This window comes from Tubulanus polymorphus, chromosome 11, assembly GCF_964204645.1.
Source record: "Tubulanus polymorphus chromosome 11, tnTubPoly1.2, whole genome shotgun sequence".
Classification (NCBI taxonomy): domain Eukaryota; kingdom Metazoa; phylum Nemertea; class Palaeonemertea; order Tubulaniformes; family Tubulanidae; genus Tubulanus; species Tubulanus polymorphus.
Window position 1 is genome coordinate 12,522,979 of NC_134035.1, and position 23,508 is coordinate 12,546,486.

Here is a 23,508-nt window from a genome sequence, read left to right on the forward strand (position 1 = left end):
TCCATCAAATTTGGGTGTAAATGTATTTCAAGAACCGTTATAGAAACCACTCCAACGGTCCCTTAATTGTCGTATATACTTATCACTGTAACATGAGAGCTGTCTGAAGAACGTCTCTAGTCTACAAAGGATATCTGAACTTTGAGAAGAATAATGTTCAAACATACACTTATATCATACTCTGACATCGTGTATATAGAAAATGATTTGGGCGTCATTTGATTTTATTGATAAGCGATTTGGCGGTTATATTTATGTTATGCTGTATCGTGTCTGCCAATTCTTGATGATCAATATATATATATTGAACTAATAAAATCTATATGTATATCTATTCCTTTCTGTCTTCTCGCCCTCGAACATAGAAAATAGTACAAATAAACAAGTATAGGTTTTGTTTTGAACATAAGCCGCGTTCGCTACCTTATTTAGAACGTTCTAAATTCAGTTCGTTCCTTAAAATGAACCAAGCGTTCACACTTGCTAAAAGTCCGTTGCAATCTCGTTAAATTTTAGTGTCTTGGCTAGCTGGACCAGTGATAAAAGCTGATTCAAAAACGCATTTGAACGCAAAGCATTAATTTTGTCGGTTTCAAATTTGGTCCTTTCCAATTTAGAACTGACTGAGCGTTCGCTCTAGCGAAAGGTTCGTTCCAAGTTGGCCAGTTCCATTTTAGTAATGTTTCTAGTAGGGCCGCTGATTTAAAATCGTCTGTGAAGACAAACAAGTTCGGTCTATTCTAAATCGGTCTGGTACGGACCAAATAAGAACGGACTGACCTGCGACAGTATTTGTGAACGAAGGCCCGGCCGAGGAGGGGGGGGGGGTGTTCAAGGGTAGCGAACGGCGAACGAACCCACTGAAATTTTCAAGAGTTTTCAAACAGTGTTAAAAATAACTCGGGTCCATTTCTCTGATGATTTATCCAGGTTCCTTTTTCAATAGGAAAAAAGTGCGTCATTTCACGGTGAAAAAGCTGTGCCATTTTTTCTTGAAATAGAACTTCCCCTCACAAAAGCTACATGATAAAACCTCTGAACACATATATTTCTACCACCGTTGCATACAATATACAGGTGATGATGATGATGATGATGACGATGATGATGATGATGATGATGATGATGATATAAAGTATAGTTTGAAATATGGCTGCTAGGTATCGCGTTGTATCGGTAGCAGCGGCGGTGGTTGTGGCGGTACTCGGCGCTGCGTTCATACTGCTGAGAACACTCAGGACTACGGTTCCGTTCGAATCGTATCGATTCTGCCGTCACACGCGCAGTCTGCTCTTGTCATAAAAACTGATCCCGATAATTATCGACATATTAAACTCTTTCAGACAATCTGCGCAACATACATGTATTAAAACCGAGTGATATATGCGTCTGTTTTGAAAGGATTTTGCGCGCCTCCGTTCCGTCTGACGTTCTCGCTATCAGTAACTCGGAGGATCCCGATTACGACCAGGCGGATGTAATACAAACTGCACGTCCGATCATCGTCCGGGGTTTTAAAAAAGCGATCAGAATGAGACGAATGTGGATTATCTTGAGTTGTATTTTCTTCATAATCGTCGCCGAAAAGGTGAACAGCGTTTTAGCAGGTAAGTGCAGATATATTCGTTTACATATTGTTACTCTACGGAAATAAGGACGCTTGAAGCAGCTGTGCGGTGATTCGCGCGATCTGATTACGTATTTTCATTCTTACGATATATGAAAACGAAATGTATATACACTGAATTTTCGTTACGTATCTTGACTGAGTTCTAACATATTTATAATTGACTCAGTTCTCTCTTGAGGTGATGTGTTGTGACTGGGGTTACAGACTTTTTGTTTTTACTCTATATGGTTTTCTCCATTGTGATTTTGATCGTGAAGTTTTTTTATAACACGTGGGAGAAAGACAAACTAAACGAGTTTGATACCCGATACCCGTTTCATGACATGCGAGCGATTTGGCCCTGAAAAACACACAAAAACTGTAGTAATAAAATACGCTATCCAGAATCAGTTTCTAGATGGTTTCACCAATGTAGAGAATGAAACGGTCTTTTTATGACAACTGTTGCTTGGTTTCCATTGACGAGTGGCTGTCTACAATTCAACTGAACAAACCTGCAATATGAGGAAAAACTACTAAAGTACATAATGACGTTTCTACTCACTTGATTCTGCAAATGTCTCATAAAATTGCCCTCTTCATATTGTTTGTTTATTTCAACTGGTGCTTGTTCGGATATTCAAGTTGCCTTTGGATTAACATTTGTAATTTATCCGTCGTTTCATCGTCGAAACAATTCGCCAATATCTGAAACGTTTTATTGCTGGGTTTGTAGGCCTACACGTGTATGGCGGTAATTTGGGAAAAGGAATTAATTCCACGGATGATAGAACTTTATTGTGACCGGATAAACCTCAGATTGGGCTAATCCTCAATCGGTGGCGATGTTGGCCGTGTTTATCGCATCTTATTTCTTTGATTATACGGATTAAGGGCCTGCGCGCGTGACATACCGACCGAACTAATATTTTCTTGTGGCCATTTCCAATTTACGGTCGTTGGTGTCTCATGCAAAAGCGATTTATATACGAAAAATAACCAAACGCGCTCATTTAATCATATAGCGAATAGCAATTAACAGCGCAGCGGTACGTGATTGCCTGATGAATAAAAGATACATTAACCTTGTTGAGGATGTGTGTGGTGAGTTAGAAGAAACCCGGGCGCATCATCAGCGACGCCGTAAGCCGATTTCCAACCAGTTTTCTATACCGACTGTCTTCAGTCAGTCGATCGCGTCCGCTCTCGGCGGCGGCTAATGGCCGGCACGTCGTCCGTATCCGCATCCAACCTCAATAACGATTTTCACGGTACGCGAAGCAATAAGTCTTAGCCGTTTTTTCTTCTCTGCTACAGAGATTAGCGACGAACTGCTCGATTCCAGTGTATACAAACCTTTTAACGCCGCATTACACGCTAAATCGACGAAAACGTTTTTATCTTGAAATAGGAATTGTCCCTTTTATTCATTCGATTGGTTTCGATTTTCCCACATCTGCCGGGAGTGAAACAGGGGTTTGATTTTTGAAATCATATTTGTACAGATAATGTTAAATGATCGGTCGAATTAACGGATTGATTATCGAAGTACATTATTGGAAATTTCGGTTGCATCCATCCTGGACTGGCGAGTGACTGATTGCACTTTGTTCTTGTCGGCTGCTTACAATTCTGAACGGTTTTATCGCTTACTAACATCCATAAGTCGCCATGACGTCATCAATCTCTCCTGACTTGCAAAAACGTTATGCTTCGCATTATCGCCTGACATGTTTCGACTAGTGCCCTCATATTCTGATGAAAATTTACGAATCAGAAGTTGAAATTGATGTCGCGGCTGCACGAAATTTCAAATCGGTTTTTATTGCCATGAACCTCTGTTTTTTTTCCTCCTATCGGGTGAGATCTACAAAATGCATTAGCGCTGCAAAAAACAACGCGATAAAATATTGATGAAGCCTCTCGCTAAGTGTGGGAAATCCTGCTCGGTCGGAATGACATAATAGAGTCAATTGAAATTACATTTAAAGAGAAAAAAATCTGTTCATTTTCGACGAATTAACTTGATCGACTATAGAAGCAAACTGGTTTAAGATTGTTCTTGAGCCTTGACTTAAATATCTCTCGGCTGTTTGGTTATAAAAGCAAAATTGACTCGTAGACGTCTTCAATCTAAAAACTGACCATACAACTGATGTCGATTCTATAGTTGAGACTTAGTTCCATAATAGGTTTTAAGACTGGTATTGTCAGATAAGCTAAAAAAACTAAGATGGACTTTGAATGTCCAAGCTATGACTATGGGACCGGCCCTTGGACTCTAATTGACGAAAGTATATGGTTTGAAAGAATCTTCGAATGCTACATCGTAACCTAATAACATCATAAACATTGAGACGTTGTTTAAGTTTAGTTTATCGAGAAAAAATCATATTAAAGATCTTATTCCAAAAGAAAAGAGCACCTTCTCGCGGCGAAATAGTGTCCTTATCCATGAAATAGACAGCCCCTCAAACAAGCTTGGCACGGGCCTGACAAGGTTTGGTATAAGCTTTTGGCCTGGATCTCGACTATACATTAATGTGTATTTAGAAATATAAAGCTTATTAAATTGGTTGCGTTGTAATTTAACTCTTTGAATGTTCTCGTGTCTACTATCGTGATTATAGATTTTCAATAAGTAAAGTACTGCAATAAATGAATAGATGTTCGTAATACTCGAGTCCGTCGACTTTTTCCTTTTCCACTCCATCTCTCTAGCTCTCTCTCCCCCTCCCCCTCTCTCACCCTCTCTCACTCTTCAGCTCCCCGTGTGCGCGTTTGAATATGTTTATCGTGCGTGTTGAGAGTATTGAAATACATACACACGCGTGGCCCAGACACAATATGAGGAATGATAATCATTTCATATCAGCTATGACTGATTTAAGAAAAATGTTAACGGGATGTTAAAAATTTCAGCGTTTTTTTTTAATCACATAAAATGGAGATAAGAAGTGAACATCCACTGGAAATTATGATCATCATATTCTGACCATTCAGTTTATTTAGATAAACTTAAATATATACCTAACAAATTACAGTCAGATCCTAACAAAGCACCAAAAATACATTTCATTAATTTGCGGCCGTGTTCTAAAACGCTTGTTTGAGCGCTGTGCTGTAGATTCTCTGAGTGAAATCAAAAGTTATCAATAACAATTTCGTACGTGATCAACTCCATGCGGCACATGCAGTAACGGCTGTTCGTTGATGACTTCTAGTTCTCCTATGCTCATAAAATCTACACGGCGGTGCAATCGCTTTATTTATTCTAATGCGCGTGCTGGCGCGACATGAGGAGAGGGAGTTATTGAATATTCATCAACTCGGACGCGGTCTCGGACTCGGACTCACTCATCTATGCTGCGAGATTTCACTTCAATTTAATATAATGTATTCTTATTTGACTTGGAAAATAAAATCATCATTGAAGCAATCGGTACCGGCACCACCGCTGTGGCAAGTGAAGATCCACCAGGTGTCGCTGGTATTATTACTCGGTATTTGAAACCTACTTCATTATCATTCCGGTCTCCTTGTTAGCAATTATCTCAACGTTGAGATAATTGCTCGTAGGTATAATATAGCTGTAGAATACAACGAGCGGTATTTTTCTTTATAGCCTACATAACATACTGTGGTTGTTATATGACAAATATTGTTTATTTCATATTCTATGTATAATGTTTATATATATAGTTTATTTTCAAGAGAAATTATAACGGATGGTCATGCATAACATTTCATATAAATACGAATAAAGAGTCGACAAGATGTTATAATTTCTAGTGAAGGAGAGCTAAATAGAAAGCAAGAATGCTTGTGGATAATTGTAAATACATATTGATGTCCCTCTGTATACCGCTCGTTGAGGTGACGAGTGTGAACAAATTTTCATTTCAAAATTTCAATTACTTCGGCTTTCTACTCGGCATTTACTGAGGTTTTTATACGTATACGATTGATTTATCTCAGTTATTTCAGTCGAAATGTAGACGATCTATTTTTTGGAAGCTCTTGTGATAATATCCCTATAGTACATGTACAAAGAAGTACACCAGTAGAGGAGTGAGCCGGTAACGCCACGCTGCACATAATAATCACAAAACTTTTAATTCAGGTAATTTCCATCATGGCAATCAAATCAACGCTTACAAAGGCGTACCGCGTGTTAATTTACACGGTTATCTTTGACTTTCATTTTGTTTAGGATTCTGATAAAATGATCTCAGCATTCGGATGTATCTTATCGAATTTCTATAGCGGTAAGCCGTGGTAAGACGGTAAGCCACGGTAAGCTAGTTTGGCTGCTGAAACTGCTGGGAATGACAACAGCGAATCAAGTTTTTCTTGTCAGCCTGTTCGATTCGACGTGTCCAGAATATTACCGCTGATGCGCGTTCATATCGACGCCTCTCGATGACATTTTGTGTCATATAAGACATTGGCGGAGCGTCCTACGAATACTTACAAGGGAAATACTTAACCATTCCTACAAGACCTTTCTATCAAAATCACCTCAAACAAAAAAATCCTTTTTACAAGGAAAATAGATTAGCTTTTGTTGCAAAATACTCCCAAAAATAGTTAAAGAAATGCTCTTTTAGCAAGGAATATAAAGCATTACGTTTCCTATTAAGATCCCATTATAAACGTTTTTAGAGAATATATTAACGGTTCATTTCGATTTAGTTCTGTTAGTGGCCGCTTATGTTTATCACGAATGCAAAGATGTGTCGTGTTTTTCTTCTTTCCTTTTTCTGTTGCGATTCTGCTGTATTTTCATTTGAAGAATTCTTTCTCGTCGCTGTTACAATATGTGAGGATCTCATCACATTGCGAGCTCCAACGTTTGACCTTTTTGATATAACCGAGTAGCTAATAATTGAATTTATCTGTAGCGCACAGAGTTCAGTGATGGAGGGAGGGATAGTCTGATATTTTGCATTATTCACGGTGTCTGGCCGGAAGATTTACGCAAACGGGCAGCAGATATTCCTAGAAACAGATGATATTTAGCGTTTTAGTTTTTTTTCCTGACAATCAGTAACAACAGAACTGCGTATTGAATTATTAATGTTGATAATTGAATGTCGCTGTACTGCAGTATCCATCCGCAATGCTGTGATAGCTTTATTTCGTATTGTCTAGGAACGCTATATCACAGGCTAAATATAGGCCAAAATCACATAGGCTCGTCACAAAAGAGGGTCCAAAACAAAAGACAAATCAATGCAGTATCCTAGGTAGCAACTGTTTTGAATATTCAATCTTGGAACCACAGCTATCACGACAAGCCCCTGTGGCCAAAATGACGTCACAGACCGTCTGTAGAGATCTTGTGGCCGCGTGGCTACGCTATATTAGTTGGAAAACACAATGATTGATCTTACTTGACAAAGCCTCGAATTTTGTCAATCTTGATTAACTTTTGTTGGTATATTTGGCAAGTCACCGGCAGTAGTCGGAGAACAAACTATGACGTCACGAGCAACATCTCTATTTCGAGAAATAGCTTGACTAAAATGGGCTAGAGCTGCTGTATTGTCAAAGCGTTCCAACCGACCGAGCACCATGACAAAGTGGACCAATCATATACACATGCAGTAGATACCGTTAGTCTAATAATAAAGCAATTCATCCATGACCAAATCATGATAACTTTTACGTTGTTGTTGCGTGTCCAAAATGCCAGCGGAGTTGAATTGGTTTCCTCTCTTTCTCTCTTTCTTTTAGTAATCGAAAGTCTACGGGGTCTTTTTCTTACTAATCGCTTCCCCGAATTCAGCGACCGGCGTAAATACGCCGCCATTACATGACATTCAATTATACGAAACACCCATATAAGAGTAATAGGAATTAAATTCGGTTGTTAGCCGCTGGCGTTCAGTCTTGTCACTTAACTTGCATAATACAAATTGACATGTGACACTGTCCTTACTCTCACTCGTCTTTATATTGCCGAATCGCTATCTCCACAAATTGGCTTCCCTCGCGCGAACGAAGAAAGAATCGCGGATTCGGTTTCGCGCTCGGCTCACAGACAAACTGATTACGCGAAACGAAATTTCATCCGCCGTTTCAATGGAACTCCGTAATCGCGTGAAACGGAACGACGACGTCGCGATGTAATGAAGCCACGATTTCTGGTTTTGACCAGCGCCGTAAGATATATCTCGACATCGGGTTTCACGTTGAAACAAGGGAGGCACATTAGCAGTCGGGACTCATGGATGTTCCATGACAAATTTAACAACTTAAGGCCAGTCTAAGCTCAGTATGGTTCCATATAACGAATCTTACAACATAAGACTGGTCTTTGGACTTAATTCATAACTGTTCAACTGACCGACAACAATGTCGGCACCGTGGAACTGTGCCGTGTGGGTTTGAGATATTGTCCACTTGGATCTCTTCACGTCGTGTAACCTATTCCACATAGCAAAGGTTTATTGATACCTGCCGAGAGAAGGGAATCGAGCTGATGAATTTTTGGGTTTCTTATGTTACCCGTATTTCAATCATCAATCCTCTGATAGTAATTCTAAGCCAATTTTGAATATTATTTCGGGCGCTTTCGAAGACCGTAAAGTAGCGAATTCACCGGATTCATTTACTATTCATTTACAGCGCTGTCACCTACACTAAATACAAGAATCCTTACTAAAAGCATCGCGGGCACAAATTAATAATAACTCTATCAGAAATATGGAGGAATTGCCGACTGTCTTCTTCGCTAGCGGCACTGCTGTTTAGTTACCGCAGTTATCTTTTTATTCATCCGCGTGACGTGTCTGTGTATTTTATCTGTAGCATTGAGGCGCCGTAAAATTGGAGCGATTCCGAGAACTAGCCCCCCATCCACCGGTGACAAGCGCCGTGATAATTTGATAAATCGGCCACGCATCCCCCGATGGCTTACTGACAGGAGACTCCGGAGACGCGCGGGATGCCTGATGAATAAATCCATACACCTCTTGACAATCCGTGATCAGTGAACCACTAATTTATCAATATCCGCGTGACTCTGTGTGTGTAGCGAGCGACGGAGATGACCGGTGATATGAATGAGTGAAACCGGTGTAAATGAGTCCCTGGTGAACGATATAAACGCCCGTTGATTCCGATACGATGCGAGCAAGAAACCAGCATCCAGTTACAAATTATAACGACATTCAATGAATTAGGAACTACCTTTGTGTCCAGTTAAACACGCGTTGTTGGTTGAAGTTTGTATAGAGTTGAAATAAGTTCATTTCAATTTTTCTTTTCTTTTATTCAAGAGAAAAGATAATTACTAGACTAATTATTGATTTAGCTGCTATAGATTTTTGTTGTGTGCCATAAGAAACCCGCGGCTCAGTTATTGAAGTCAGAAATCGAAGTAGTGCCGATAAAGTTGGAATTACAAATTTATCGAGTCTAGTTTTTTAACTCAGAACAGTAGAATTTGGTCCCCGATTCGTTTCATAAGAATGTCCACGATTAAACTTCATCTAAATCGAAGAAAAACATTAGAAATTTCATAATGATTTGAGACCGCACTTTCGGCTGTGAAACCGTCATTAACCAGAACAATTCAATTCACCACGGTTTTCATCAGATTTTCATCTCTGGTTTGTTATTTGTAAAAGGATCTTAGATAATTCGGAAATTGAATGATTCGATGGCTACACAGCCGTCAGATTGTTCGGTTCAGCGTCGGTTTACATTCATTTAACGGTTCGTTTAATCCCGCCGAGAGTTCGACGCGGCGGATTTTAAACGATCGTGTTATCAAACTACACGTAATAATAATTCTCGTTTCAACATCGGGGCAGATTTTCTAGAAAATTTCATCCAATATCGAAACATAATCGAAATGGATCAATTACACGTCAGAACGGATTGGATCGTTTACAGCGGAATGAACAGACGTCAGAAAACAATCAAAACTTGATTCTTTTTTTTAAATAATGTTGTAGCCAGTTCGACAGTTCTGAATCATTATAGGTGTAGACACTAAACGACTATACTCCGTGTATATTGTAACGATGATATAGAAAACCCCCACTAAAAATGAAAAAGTCAGTAGTTTATTCAACGTGTCGACTATAACCTAATACAGTATTCATTAGGATATAGTCGAAACGTCGAATAAGTTAGTGTATAGTTCAAGGGATACAGTATTCCTGAAGATGACTATTCGGATATAGTCGAAACGTTGAATAAACTACACTAGCTCAAGGAATACAGTATTCCTGAAGATGACTTTTCGGATAAAGTCGAAACGTTGAATAAACTACACTAGCTCAAGGAATACAGTATTCCTGAAGATGACTATTCGGATAAAGTCGAAACGTTGAATAAACTACACTAGCTCAAGGAATACAGTATTTCTGAAGATATTAGAATATAGTTGAAACCTTGAATAAACGTCTAGCTCAAGGAATACAGTATTCCTGAAGATGACTATTCGGATAAAGTCGAAACGTTGAATAAACTACACTAGCTCAAGGAATACAGCATTCCACAAGATGACTATATTAGGATATAGTCGAAACGTTTAATAAACTACACTAGCTCAAGGAATACAGTATTCCTGAAGATGACTATTAGGATATTCTATAGTCGAAATCACGATTGGTATAGAACACTATATCCGTGTTGACGCGATGTAGAGAGAATCCCACAATGATAATAAAAAGTCCGAAAATGAAACTTCGAGATAGTAGTTTAAAGAGATAGTAGTATATAGTATATAGATAGTAGTTTATAGAGATAGTAGTATATAGTTTATAGTATCATTATTCCTGAAGATGACTATTAGGATATAGTCGAAACGTTGAAATAAACTACTATCTCGAAGTCACACATTGAATATTAAACTACTAGCACAAGGAAATATTTCGTACTTTATTTTTCATTTTAAGTGCGCGATTTTCTATTATATAGTATTATGATACAATTTTGGAAGTAGATCTATATTGATTTAACTCGAACTGACAACATTTTAACCTGGTCACGTTTGCCTATCGTGCACTTTAAATGAAAATGTATTAAGACATCCAGGGGCGAATTTTTCTAGAAATTTCTCATTAGAAAATGAGTGTTTCAAAAGTAAACACTATACACTTATTGCTTCTTCAATCAAGGAATGGGCAATTTAATATTCTGACTCTCTACACGCCAACTCCGACGCTATTTTACCAGGGTCCATTAATTTTGTGTTTTCATTTATTATCCTGATTGGTAAAGAAAATGAAGAACATCACAGGGAGATATTTTCCTTTAATTGAACCTGTGGGTGGCTGAGATTGTTTTGATTAGGCATTCCTTTGGAGGATAGGCACAAGAATTAACAAAAATAAAATGACGATCTACAATAAAATCCCACAATGAATTCGAAAAGTTTCCTTGAGCTGCTCAATGTATAGCTGATTTCGAAGTTTTAATCTGTTTAGTTTGAACTGTTGTTATAGCGCAGTTATTCTGAATAGTTAACGAGTCTCCGTTCTCTGGAATGCATAAATATTTCATAATTTTGTTGCAACGTTATAAATCCTGAAGGTGACGATTATAGTCGAAACTTTGATATAATCCGCTCTAGGAAACATTTTCGGTCTCGTTTTCCTTTTACGAGATTTCGTATATACATTTAAAAGTACGGGCAAAAGTGTTTCGTCAAGATTATAAACGATAATTGTCATTTTGCAAAAATTACTTTCCCGTGAAACCTCTTAAAATATGAAACGAACTCAGCATCCGTTACAAAGAGCGCGCACGTTGTTGTAGAAATGATGGTTTTCCTCGATAACCTTCACGGATTTCGAGCGGCTTTCGCATCGACAATATATTTCTTGAGCTCCTCGGACACGCTCTTCTCGTGACTAGAAAGTTCTTGATAGAGGTACATTAGTTGATAATACGTGGATTCGCCGGTTATTTCTAGAAGTGATAGATGTTTTCGAGGGTAAAGGGAAATGAATCTATTTCCTCCACTATCTCCGTCACACCAGACAGATATATCTCAGACAAATCGATGGATTAGTAATGTAATCAAACCACGCGTCCATACATACTAACACGATACTGGCCTCATACCACCGAAATTTGCTATAGAATCCAGCGAAACTATACGAAAACTGTGTTACGTATTATATCCAGATGCGCTTTAATGGGCACGGAACTCAGTAACGACGATCGTTCTTCAATTGTTCTTCAGTTTTATTTGACTTGCTTTTTCCCGTGACTATTCCCTGACATGCAAATCGTTTTCCTTGACTTGATCTGCTAAGAGTCCAATCAATCAACACAGTATAAACCACGTAAGACATAGATCGCAGGATCTAACAATCTCAACAAATGTCCCTGATTTTTAGCTTTTTACAAAATTCCCTGACTACTCTCTGAAATGCACAGGGTATCTTTATACGGCCACTATAGTATCGACGATCAAACATTCCATTTTATAGAAGTCAGTGATTTACTAGGCGAATTTATGCTACGGACATATTTTTCTTACATGAAAGAAATTAAAAAGCGTACTTTCAGTGAAAAGGGCACTTTTTCAATCACGACACTGTATTCATTGCGGAATACAGAATTCGTTGCCGTTTTTAGTTATATTTAAACCTAACTGAAGGACGACTGTACAGTGTCGATGACAGTTTCGCAACGAATGATAAGCAAATGACAATCAATGTGGATTTTTCCAATCAAAGAAATTCATGATAATTGCCGGGATCGCCATTCTTTCTTTGAATAAGTTGCGTCCTTGTAATATTTACTTTCTATTGATTAGTTTTTATGTATCTATTGGGTGTGTCCTTAATAAATTCGTCACCACACGTGCCGGCTAGTAAAAAGGGGGGGGCGGGGGATTTGAACTCGGAAATTGTAGAAGACTCATCATGTTATTATTTTCAGAACCAAGTCCATTATTCAGCATTTTCTTCAAGGGAGCCCTTCTTCAAATTGATTGGTCAGGATTGCGGATGTTCGTTCCTCTTCACTTCATATTTCAGTTATTCTGCAAATTGCTTTCGCAATTTTTTCGCAATAAAAAATGTTCCATGAATGATATCCTAGTTCACCGCTGATCATAATTCAAAAATAGAAATTGTAACTACAAAAATAACCATAAATTCGAAGTTAGTACTAATCTTACTGAAGTGAATATGACAGGTTTATTTGCACAGCAGTTCGTGTCGTATCTCATACGGTTTGAGTAACGACCTTCGCGTCAATTTTTAACGATCTCATTTCTCAGTATATCGGATCGGAAATCTCAATATCAAATTGAGAAATATCCTGACCCCAGTTCGGCTCCTCGGCCATCGATCATTTAACACGCTCGCGCTCAAGATGCTGCATAAATTTGCAAAATTCTATCGCGTTATGGGAGATAATTCTGCTTGGCTGTCACTCATTGCAGTAAAACATTCCATTAACTTAAAAGTTCACAAACTAGACTGGCTTCGATTTCTAAAGCGGAACCCAGTTCTAAGGTGCTCGCTTGAAGTTTGATATTGGGGATAAAACGTTGTAAATTACGATTTCAAGACTCGTGTCAGATCTAACTCAGAACTAGGGAGCTGAATCCACGGGACTAATTGCACAGTCGTGGTTAAGACCAGTTTGAGACCATCTTAGGTCTATATAGCCAATCTCACAGCTTAAGACCAGTCTTAAGATTTGAAAAACATAGTGGGAATAGAGGTCCTGCACGTCATATCAGTTTGTCTACAAATACCCAGGGCCAAAATGGTATAAAACTAATAATCTATCAAACTTATCAAAATTCAGATATAAAAGTATTGTTTAACTGGAGCCAGTGCTTGAGACTTGAAATAACAACAAAGCTAATCAGGGGGTTTACAAACTTTGAAGGTCATAGAAGCACTCAAATTGTTTTGCCTAACCAATAGTCAGGTCGAGAAAGCATCCGGCTGCAAGACGAATCGTCGGTACATATACTCAGAGCTATTTTAAGTATTGCTTAGAATCGACGGTACATAGTCTATTTGCATATATGCGGTTTAGTATTTACAATACCCGTCGCTAATTTGAATACGGCGATTTCAATCACGTGATTGATGCGGCCGCGACACTGACATCCGGTCTAATCGGAAAACGGGCTTCGTTCAGCTGTTGTAACAACTTAAACACAGATCGATCGACAAAACGAATCGATCCGGTCATAATTACTGAACGTTTGATCGATCGCCTATTGATGAACATCATAACCGACATTTTATATGCACCGCCACAGCAGACGACAGTATACTGACTGTCTCTCTCTCTCTCTCTCTCTCTCTCAGCTTGAAGCCTTGACCCGTACGTACCCTCAGTACTGATCTCCGATCGCGTTGATCTACGACCGCGGAAATTAGTGTCGACACTCGACATATTATTTCAAGATGCTGCGACTGGAAGTCGGGTGTCACCGGTGTGACAGTTTTATCAGATTGGTCTGTGTGATTTACAGCTGCATTTTCTCATGGTACCGTATCATACAAGTATATATACACGATACATGATTTAAATACGGAGCGACTGCGAGAGTCAAGAACCTCAGCGGCTGAAATTCTAAAGACAATGAAATATGTGATCACTGTTAAGCAGCCACCTCGACTTACAGCGAGATAATAGTGATTACTTGCCAATTTATCACTACTTGGTCACGACTGATGAAGATCACTTAATTAGTATTCAACCTAGATGGCTTAAGGCAAGACCAGAGCAGGCTTTGGTAAAGCCTACAACAGGTCATACGAGTCTTGGATCTGAGCCGGTTAAAAACTAGGATAAAAGTACACCGGTATATAGCTTTTTCACTACGCTATATTATGTATCCTTCGTGGGAAATAGATAAGATAGAAAAAATGCAATTATCGGGTTATCTCTGATTAGCTGATAATGATATCACGGCACAATGACATACTTCGCAAATGGGCAATAGAGCTATTTTCCATTCGCGTTGCGTGAAACCACATCGAGCCGCCAGCAGCAGCCGAGACGAAAAAAGGAAAACCCTAATAAAAGCACGGAAAACCGAGCGACCGTTTAAACAATGCAGTCACGCATTCGGCAAATAATTCAAACATCGTTAAACGATTAACTCAATTCGAAACAACGATTTCAGAGACAGGATTAATGATTGTTTACGCGGGCATTGCCGAGAATATCGCTTTTTAAATCCTAATCGCACGGGGGGAGGCAAACGGGACAGCTTTATATTTGAACGGTTTATCCGTTTTTATCGTGTATAAATCCTGGCGCTTTGAAATGAATTCGTTTTATAGGTTTAATTAAATCCCGGCTCTGACGACGATCCGACAGTTCGCTCGGTGATCGATAGATAGACTCAGAGCGATATCTCTGCCGTTTTAACTGAGATTTCAAACATAATTGCTTTAAGATGTACCGTTTAATTGCAGTCGAAATCTATTCAAAACGACCGTTACTTTTCGAGCGGTCGCGCGTATATCGTAGTGAACGAATAGTGATTATACACATGACTTCACAGCGCGTCATATTGACCGTCAAGTTCAATCGGTTTACTAGTCGTTTAACTCGACCTACGAGAGTGACCTATGTACACGGGCCATTGGCAAGAAATTGGAAAATTTTGATGGGGCTTCATTATTCAGTTAGAATGAAAACCCACGATCTACAAACGGACTCTCGTTTATGAGAAACCATCGCCAGGGTGACAAATAGAGTGTGAAACGTAGTGTTTAGATTCTATAACTTTGATAAAGAAATTTCGTTTTCAAAATCTTTTTAACTGCTATGTATATTACACGTGTAAAGTTGGATTTAATTTTATTATGTATTTTCACGTTGAGTTTACGAGCTATTCGCCGTATTCATAATTGGGAGACCAAAGGTTGAAAACGATCATGGTTGGATTATCGGTTGCGCGGGCGGGCAGGATGACCATTCATACAACAATCAGCAATATTCCAGCGGAACAAATTGTCTTCTAACCGCACTACGTCAGAGAATGTGACGTCTGAAGGACAGCGGCGCTCTCATTAATACGCAATATCGCCGAGTTATCCTAAATCGGGGACTCGAACCTCTTTACGAGAGAGAGAGGGTGAGAGAGAGAGTAAGAGAGAGGGTGAGAGATGTGCGCAGTCACTTGTAATCAGATTTAGCGACTAGCGAAGCAGCGCAGTGACTGAATTCATCATCATTCTAAAACCGTCAAATCCGGATTGAATCCTTCTACTGTTAAGCAAATATTACATAAAGCTGTGCCACTAATGACAAGTTAACTATTTCTATTGGTCTGGTGGTCAGCACGCTTGCCTCTCAACTACAGAACCCGGGTTCGACGCCCGCGGTTATGGTCCGATCGTTGAGTTTTTTCTATCATTTTAAGCGCCCAGCAGGCGTCAAAATTCTTACTTTTTGCGGGCTCTATTTTTGGATATCGAACCGCAAGCGATCGCGTGAAAAATGTTCAACATACGCGGTATTAATGACTTAAGTCTGTTGGTTTGATTTCAAGTCTCACGCCGAGTTTTGTTCATTCGCACGTGCGACTGGCTTCAATTTTCGCAGTTGAAAGATTTCATCTCATTTTTCTCTCAAAATTCCACCACCGTTTTCTTCCGTTTAAAACGCAACATTCTTTCATTGCCGCGAAGTAGTTTTCAAAGAGACGAAAAAGCTCGAAGACGTTAATCTTTAGACGTTAAGTCGCATTCACTATAACATAAAAGCGTCTTTTTATAGCGCAAGAGAGAGAGAGAGGGAGAGAACCAGGGTGGATTTTGTCACTGCGTGTGTGGAAGAAGTCAATTCGTTTTCGACGTCAAGAGAGAATAAGATCAAGTAGTTTACAGCATTCCGCGCCTGTAATGACGAGCTATTAGCATCGACATCTCGCGGCGGCTGTACGCTACGCGATTAGACTCCGACAACATTTACACCGTAAATTCCTATGTCATTAGACGCCGCGACCTAACCGAATATCCCCTGACCAGGCCATTATGGGTCACGATAATTCCGTAATAACAACCGTATCGGGTTTGTTACTTGCTGTAGTTTAATTCCGTTGACATTTGCGCCAGTCATTTGCTGATTTAGCGACAGATCATCACCAAGGGCAACTTTGCGTTAATAATGTTCCTTCTGTCGTCTAATAGGAACATGAAAAGGTTATTCGTCGGTGTAGCGGTGCTATGTTCAATCCATGCACACAGTCTCAATTTCTGGTGGTAGGGATTACGATATACACTGTGGGCAATGCATTCTTTTCACTTATCATTCATAGACGAACAAATCTGTCTAAAATAGAGCTAGCTTAGTTTTGAAGATGGCTCGTAGAATTCAGTCTAAAAGTCACTACTCTCTTAGTTTTGAAAATGGCTCATAGAACTCAGTCTAAAAGTCACTACTCTCTTAGTTTTGAAAATGGCTCATAGAATTCAGTCTAAAAGTCACTACTCTCTTAGTTTTGAAAATGGCTCATAGAATTCAGTCTAAAAGTCACTACTCTCTTAGTTTTGAAAATGGCTCATAGAATTCAGTCTAAAAGTCACTACTCTCTTAGTTTTGAAAATGTCTCATAGAATTCAGTCTAAACGTCACTACTCTCTTAGTTTTGAAAATGTCTCATAGAATTCAGTCTAAAAGTCACTACTCTCTTAGTTTTGAAAATGTCTCATAGAATTCAGTCTAAACGTCACTACTCTCTTAGTTTTGAAAATGTCTCATAGAATTCAGTCTAAACGTCACTACTCTCTTAGTTTTGAAAATGTCTCATAGAATTCAGTCTAAAAGTCACTACTCTCTTAGTTTTGAAAATGTCTCATAGAATTCAGTCTAAACGTCACTACTCTCTTAGTTTTGAAAATGTCTCATAGAATTCAGTCTGAAAGTCACTACTCTCTTAGTTTTGAAAATGGCTCATAGAATTGAGTCTAAACAACACTACTCTCTTTGCCTATTATTCAATTGTAAATAACAAACCGTCACTTGTCAATGGGAAAAAATGTGACGCCTCGACGATCAGCAATTGGAATATTCGTGGTAAAGTAAATGTATGATTCCGGCTGTAGATTGGGGAATACCCCTATTCGTGTTAACACGATAGATATATATGCTATTGTTAAGACGAAATTCTCATAATTAATAAACGTCAAGCGGGAGTTACGTGTCTTATACATGTCAGACATAGCACGCTCTCTCCCTCTCAATCAGTCTATACGCGTCTCAGACTCGACATTTTGACCTGATATAAATTTAGATTAGTCTCGCCATATAGAACAATACGAATCATTAACATCCAATTAAACAGACTAAGAATATTTAGTAAGGTGGATGAAGATTTGTCTGCTCTGAAAATTGGTTTGTAAGTTCACCCAGTTCACCCAGATTGAATAACTGCTCAGTAGGGTAGACTAGCCTCATAATTTAGTACGGGAAATTCCAAATTTGACTCGATTCTACGCAAAAATGAATATCGCATAGCTCCATGCATTAAACAAATCCTGGATGAGATGAATTTCGTGAGATTTTAAGACCCCTTTCGATCCTAAATTAATGATATGCATACGACATATACACGTGGCGACCCCTTGGAAGTATGTATACTATAAAAATCTAACAATATAAAGAGTCCGTAAAGTTTCATTGAGCTCGAATTCTTTTTGTTGACGTTTCGACTACATCCTAATAGCCATCTTCAGGCATACTGAAGATAGGATAAGGTCGGAAAGTGGAAATAGACAAAAGTTCGGGGATTAAACCTTTCACAGAAACTCTCTCAGTACGAGCTCTCTTTCCGTCTCTATATTGCAGGATTTGATCGTGTTGTATTACACAACACAGACTCAGAACGTTTCATCGAGATTATAGAATCGATCGTTTTTTTGTGTTTTTATATTTCCTGCTCGTTGGTTATAAAACCAACGCGATCGCCCGCGTTTGTTTTGCGGGTATTTTGTGCGGAGATGAGACCATTTCCTCTATCGGTATCCATCAAAGACATCCGTCTCGTCGAGAGCCCGATTCTCCTCGCTTGCCGCGGCGGCGAGATGTCGCTTACAAGGACGATGGTGGTCTTCGTGTAATATTCAATGCACATAAGACGAGTCGAAACCATTTTGTTCGTTCTTGGCAGGAACCGAATGGTGCAATAAACTCCCGTTGTCGTAGTTTTATCATCGTTTCAGCAGTCATGCTCCGAGCTATTCCGGCTTTTATGTATAACCAGCGGGTCCATTGAAATATCGGCAGAAAGTGACATGCAATTTATTCAGTGCAGAACATAAAAATAACGCCGGGGCATCTAATACATAACGGCGATTTGGAAGTATTCAATATATACATAAAACAGAAACGGTCTATACTCACATGCCAGGCACAGTTAAATATCTGCTTCTGGCAAGTGTGTAGTCACGGAACCAGTCTATACTCGCATGCCAGGCTTGCTAAAACCTGGTAGGTGAGTAGTCCCAGCGTACAGGACCTCTAACAATCTGCTCGTTCAATCTTTATTGAATCTATTAGAATTGAAGTCAGTATATATAATTAAGTATGTCAATTCAGTATTAATATAACATGATTCGTTATTTTCCTCTGACACACCTACTCAGATAAACATCTAAATATATACTGGTCATACTCTCTCTTCTTTTTAATTCTCATTTTTATATTTCTTCATCAATTTTTCTTATCTTATTCATTTCCTTTTCAGCGAACTAATCTTTATGTTCAGGTGCTGTAGTTTTAAAAAATAGTTAGGGATGGACCGAATATCTTTGGCGCATATTTGATCACCCTATCGAGTAAGAAGAGACTCTTAGATCGCCGTTTTGATGACAAGTTTCTCAAAGAAGTGAGCGCGGCGTTCGTGACTCTTAACAGTGCAATTAAACAATGCAGAGTCTTAAATAGCTTTGTGTCTGGACATAATTCAAATTTTATCTCCAATCTATATTCAAAAGTTACAATTTCTAATTATTCTGACGGATACGGTTTTCAAAAAGTTTGGCTGCCAGTTCAAAAAACAGAACACAGTTTATCGATAACTTTGGCTGCTGTCAAAGAAGGGAACATGGTACTTGTAAGAGAAAGAAATCATTTCTCCGCAACTAAAAACATCCCGTCCTGACAATCTTCCCATCGGACGCATGTTAATCAAGTTGTGATATGTCTGCCGTTTTTTCTTGGCCGATGTTTTGTGGTTAGATAAATTATTTCGTATCTCCGAATAAAATCTAGACGCGGATCCGCGAAAGCCGTCCAGCGACAGAGAGTAAACTATTGGCAATTCTTCTGATTTATAAAGTAATCACTGAGGATTTTTTTGGGATGGATTGGAGGTTATTTGAGGTCGAGATGTTGAAGAATCTCGTTTGCCTCGCATCAAACGGTGCGGGTAATCTTTTAAATAAATTGAAAATTACGACCATTGAAAAAATCAACGGACTTAACGTTGACTATAAACTGCGCATCGCAACCGAACTCGCAACATCAATACTCAGTTGAGGTATTACTTCCTTCGCTTACATCATACGTGACATCATCTTCATTGATCAGACAATAATCAGATATAGGAGAACTACTTTCAGGTTGGGCAATTTCATGAATATCTTTCACAGAATATGATTTCCGTGATCATCAACTCGGTGATATATCTACAGGCTCAAAAATGCTTTGCGGATGGTAATGTATTTGAAGTCTAGCACGTAATTCCACGATTTGGAATAATCTAAATAGAAATGGTTTGAACGTGTACCACGCTGAATGCGTGGTCAGCTTTCAAAGGTTCTCATTTATACTGTTTTTGCTTGAAGATGTCAATGCCAATAATAATCATTATGATTTGATTACAACCGACTGTAGTACAACTACCTAATAAAGTAGAATCCGCTTAATTCGGTTATTTGGGTCCAACAAACTTTATCCAGTTTATGGGAAATCCGGATGCGGATAAAAAGTCATTTTCTTGTGTATTAATGAATAGCTGGACTGCAAATATTGTCGATTAAACCGATCTGGATTAAGATGGTTTGACTGTATTGATGAAAATAAACTTTATTGACAAATTAAACTTTTACAAATAAAGTCATCGGTGAAAATGATGAATTTTTCATAATAATGATAATAATAAAACGGTTTTTAAAAAACTAGCCAAACTGACTGCGCTCGACCTAAACGAATTCACGAATTAAACCTGTTTTCATTGGCCTTCTCGCAATATCCCAATATAGTAAGAACCTCAGTCACCAACCCGTTCAAAATCTTCAAATAAACTAAACACCGAACTCTTCTTTGTATTTCAAACGATTTCTGGATGAGCAGTTTTTCAATCAGAGTTCAAACTAGGCACCGACTATCATCAACAGCGGGTTAATTACAGTTCGATTTCTGACTTATTTCCATTTCTGTGTCGACGATCAACACGAGAATGACACAAATCCGATTTACGACGAAAAATCCGATCAAAAGGTATTAACAACGAGTGAACAAGGTGAACAGTATACGTGGCATTTCCGACGGCTCGAGAATTGTTAAATTAAAACTGAACACGCGTTCGAATAAAAATCGCTGACAATGTCATTATATTGTGCCTTAAAGTACTTTTTTTCTTTGAGATGGTTTTCAAGGAGCGGCTGATCAATCAATACAGCACTGAATCACCACTTCAAACATTTCAAACTATAAGCATTTCGAAGTACTATCGCTACTTAAATGCGTTGAACATTTTGATTTAACTTCAAGTAACGTCATTACATAGAAATAGTGTTCTAACAGGTTCCTGACTCTAAAATCTAATTTTGATTTCAAAGACTCGTTCATCATAGTCAGAACCGAAACCCGTTCTATAGGTAAGAAGGGGTGAGGGAATGAGGGAATGAGGTGGTGAGTGGTTCTGTTTTCTTCGTTTTTTCGGCTAAGTCCTCATTTTCGCGATGAATCCTAGACAATGCAAGTAGAAACCTCTATTTGTGTGCGCGAACACGTGTTAATCGAATGATACACAATAAAAAAGCCGTGATATCTGTTATCAATATGTCTCACTGTTATTTTACCTTCGTTTAAACGCACCGAATTCACAGTCGAGTTGTGTTGTTATTGTTGTTGTTTTTTATGAACTCGTTGACTTTAGATATTGAAATGAATGTAAGAAAATCGGGTCATAAGACAGAAGTAACATCTTCGGAATTGTGCGCTGATGATATCTTTCCTCTAAAAGCAACATTTCATTTATCAACTACCCTTCGAATGAAAACTGAAATGTTTCCTTGAGCTAGTGGTTTATTTAGCCTTTCGGGACTAATAATCGTGTCCAAAAATAGGATTTTTAGAAATGAAAATGTTTAACTTTACGCCTGAATTCCGGAACTGAAAAGGACGTGTTTACTTCGCGTTGATTGGCTGCTTTGCTAATAGCACGAGGGAGGCGCCACCGGCTGGTGCTTTGTTGCCCGCCGGGAGAAGGACTTAATTTTTGTCGCAAAAATGCTGATGGGCAACTGGTCATTCGCACATCTTTTGTTTTTAGGACAAATTCAAAGCATTGGATAAACTACTAGCTCAAGGAAAAATTTTGGACTTTGTTTTCCATTCTTTGTGTGGAATTTGTATATTGATAGTTTAGTGAACTAGGATATAGTTTTTATAGTTTTTATGGTTTTTATCATTAAAACTATGATATCTGATGTGCATTTGCTCGATATCGGCAAAAACGATAGAGAAAATAAGGCGATACGAATTCAAAAGCGCTTGTAATTGAAAATCTGTTCTTAGATGACGAAGAAAATATCGGACGCGATAATAATTGTTGTAATATTGGAACGAACAAGTGGAAATCAAAGCTGCGCAATACAACGTTTATCGACATATTGACTGAAAAAATATCGGTAAAACATTCGTTGTAATAATAGTGTTTTACGCGCGGTGTGTTTAACTATCCGCGTTGAGTGCTGGTGTCAGTTCATAAAATGTGTAATTCATTAAAAATTCTTACGAACTGTCGAGGGCTGTTTCAGCGATTTTTATTGACAGTAAAAACAGAACGCAATAAAATTAAAAGCCTTCTGAACAACCAATTCAACAGTCGCGGACTGATAGATAAGTGCCAAACATTGATTTATTTATGAAAAATGTCTAAGTGATTGTTTTTTATAAATACGTCGTATTACACGCGTACAAAATAATACATAAACTGTATTCTACAGCGCCGTATTTGTGAGAGTGACACAAAAATCATTTTCTTTACGGATCGACTGAATATATTCTCAATGCGGAACATAATGAACGTTTCCACGATTGATTTTCAAATTTACATTAACGTTTCTTGGAAGATGAGAAATTGATTAATCTCGAAACCGTATGAATTATAAGATATTATCAATTGTGCGGGTTCGTTCATTAACTTAAATAGGCGTCGAAAATCAATCTTTGTTTAGAATATAATTTAGTCATTCGAAAATAAACGGTTTAGTTTCAAATCATGATTAGTTACTAATAACAAGCTTCTCCCAGTCTCGGTGAAGTAAAGTTTTTTTAAGCGATCAGTTCATAAAGTTGATTGACTGACGTAGTAAGTTTTTAAGTCAAATATATACAATATTCATGATAACAGTGTCAATAAAAGCGTCTAGGCAGAATATTGAGATATTCATATGAAATCAGAAGAACTACACTGGCAGATCGCGTGCGATTGACTCGTTTTAGAAGCATCAACATTCTGAATAACCATAATAGTGTCTTACTCTTTACAGAAATCTACATAACACTAATGTACGATGTTTTTCACGCGATTATCAAATTTACTTCAAATCACTGTTTAGTTTCAATACTGATCTTGAAAACGGTTTTAGTGAATTGCAAAGTCTCGATCAGAGAGAATAATTGAGATAGCATTGAAATAAGTAATGTTGGTT

The 23,508-nt window shown here is 38.4% G+C and overlaps 1 protein-coding gene across 1 annotated transcript in view; it reads left to right on the forward strand.

Annotated features, from left to right (window-relative positions):
• The first annotated feature begins 1,538 nt into the window (after positions 1 to 1,538).
• The window catches only part of LOC141913366 (neuronal acetylcholine receptor subunit alpha-10-like), a 38,919-nt gene continuing 16,949 nt past the window's right edge, over positions 1,539 to 23,508 (forward strand). Inside the window, exon 1 of the mRNA XM_074804871.1 lies at positions 1,539 to 1,607. Within this exon, the coding sequence (XP_074660972.1) occupies positions 1,541 to 1,607 (67 nt within the window). The 5' untranslated portion in view covers positions 1,539 to 1,540. The remainder of the gene's footprint in view (positions 1,608 to 23,508) is intronic.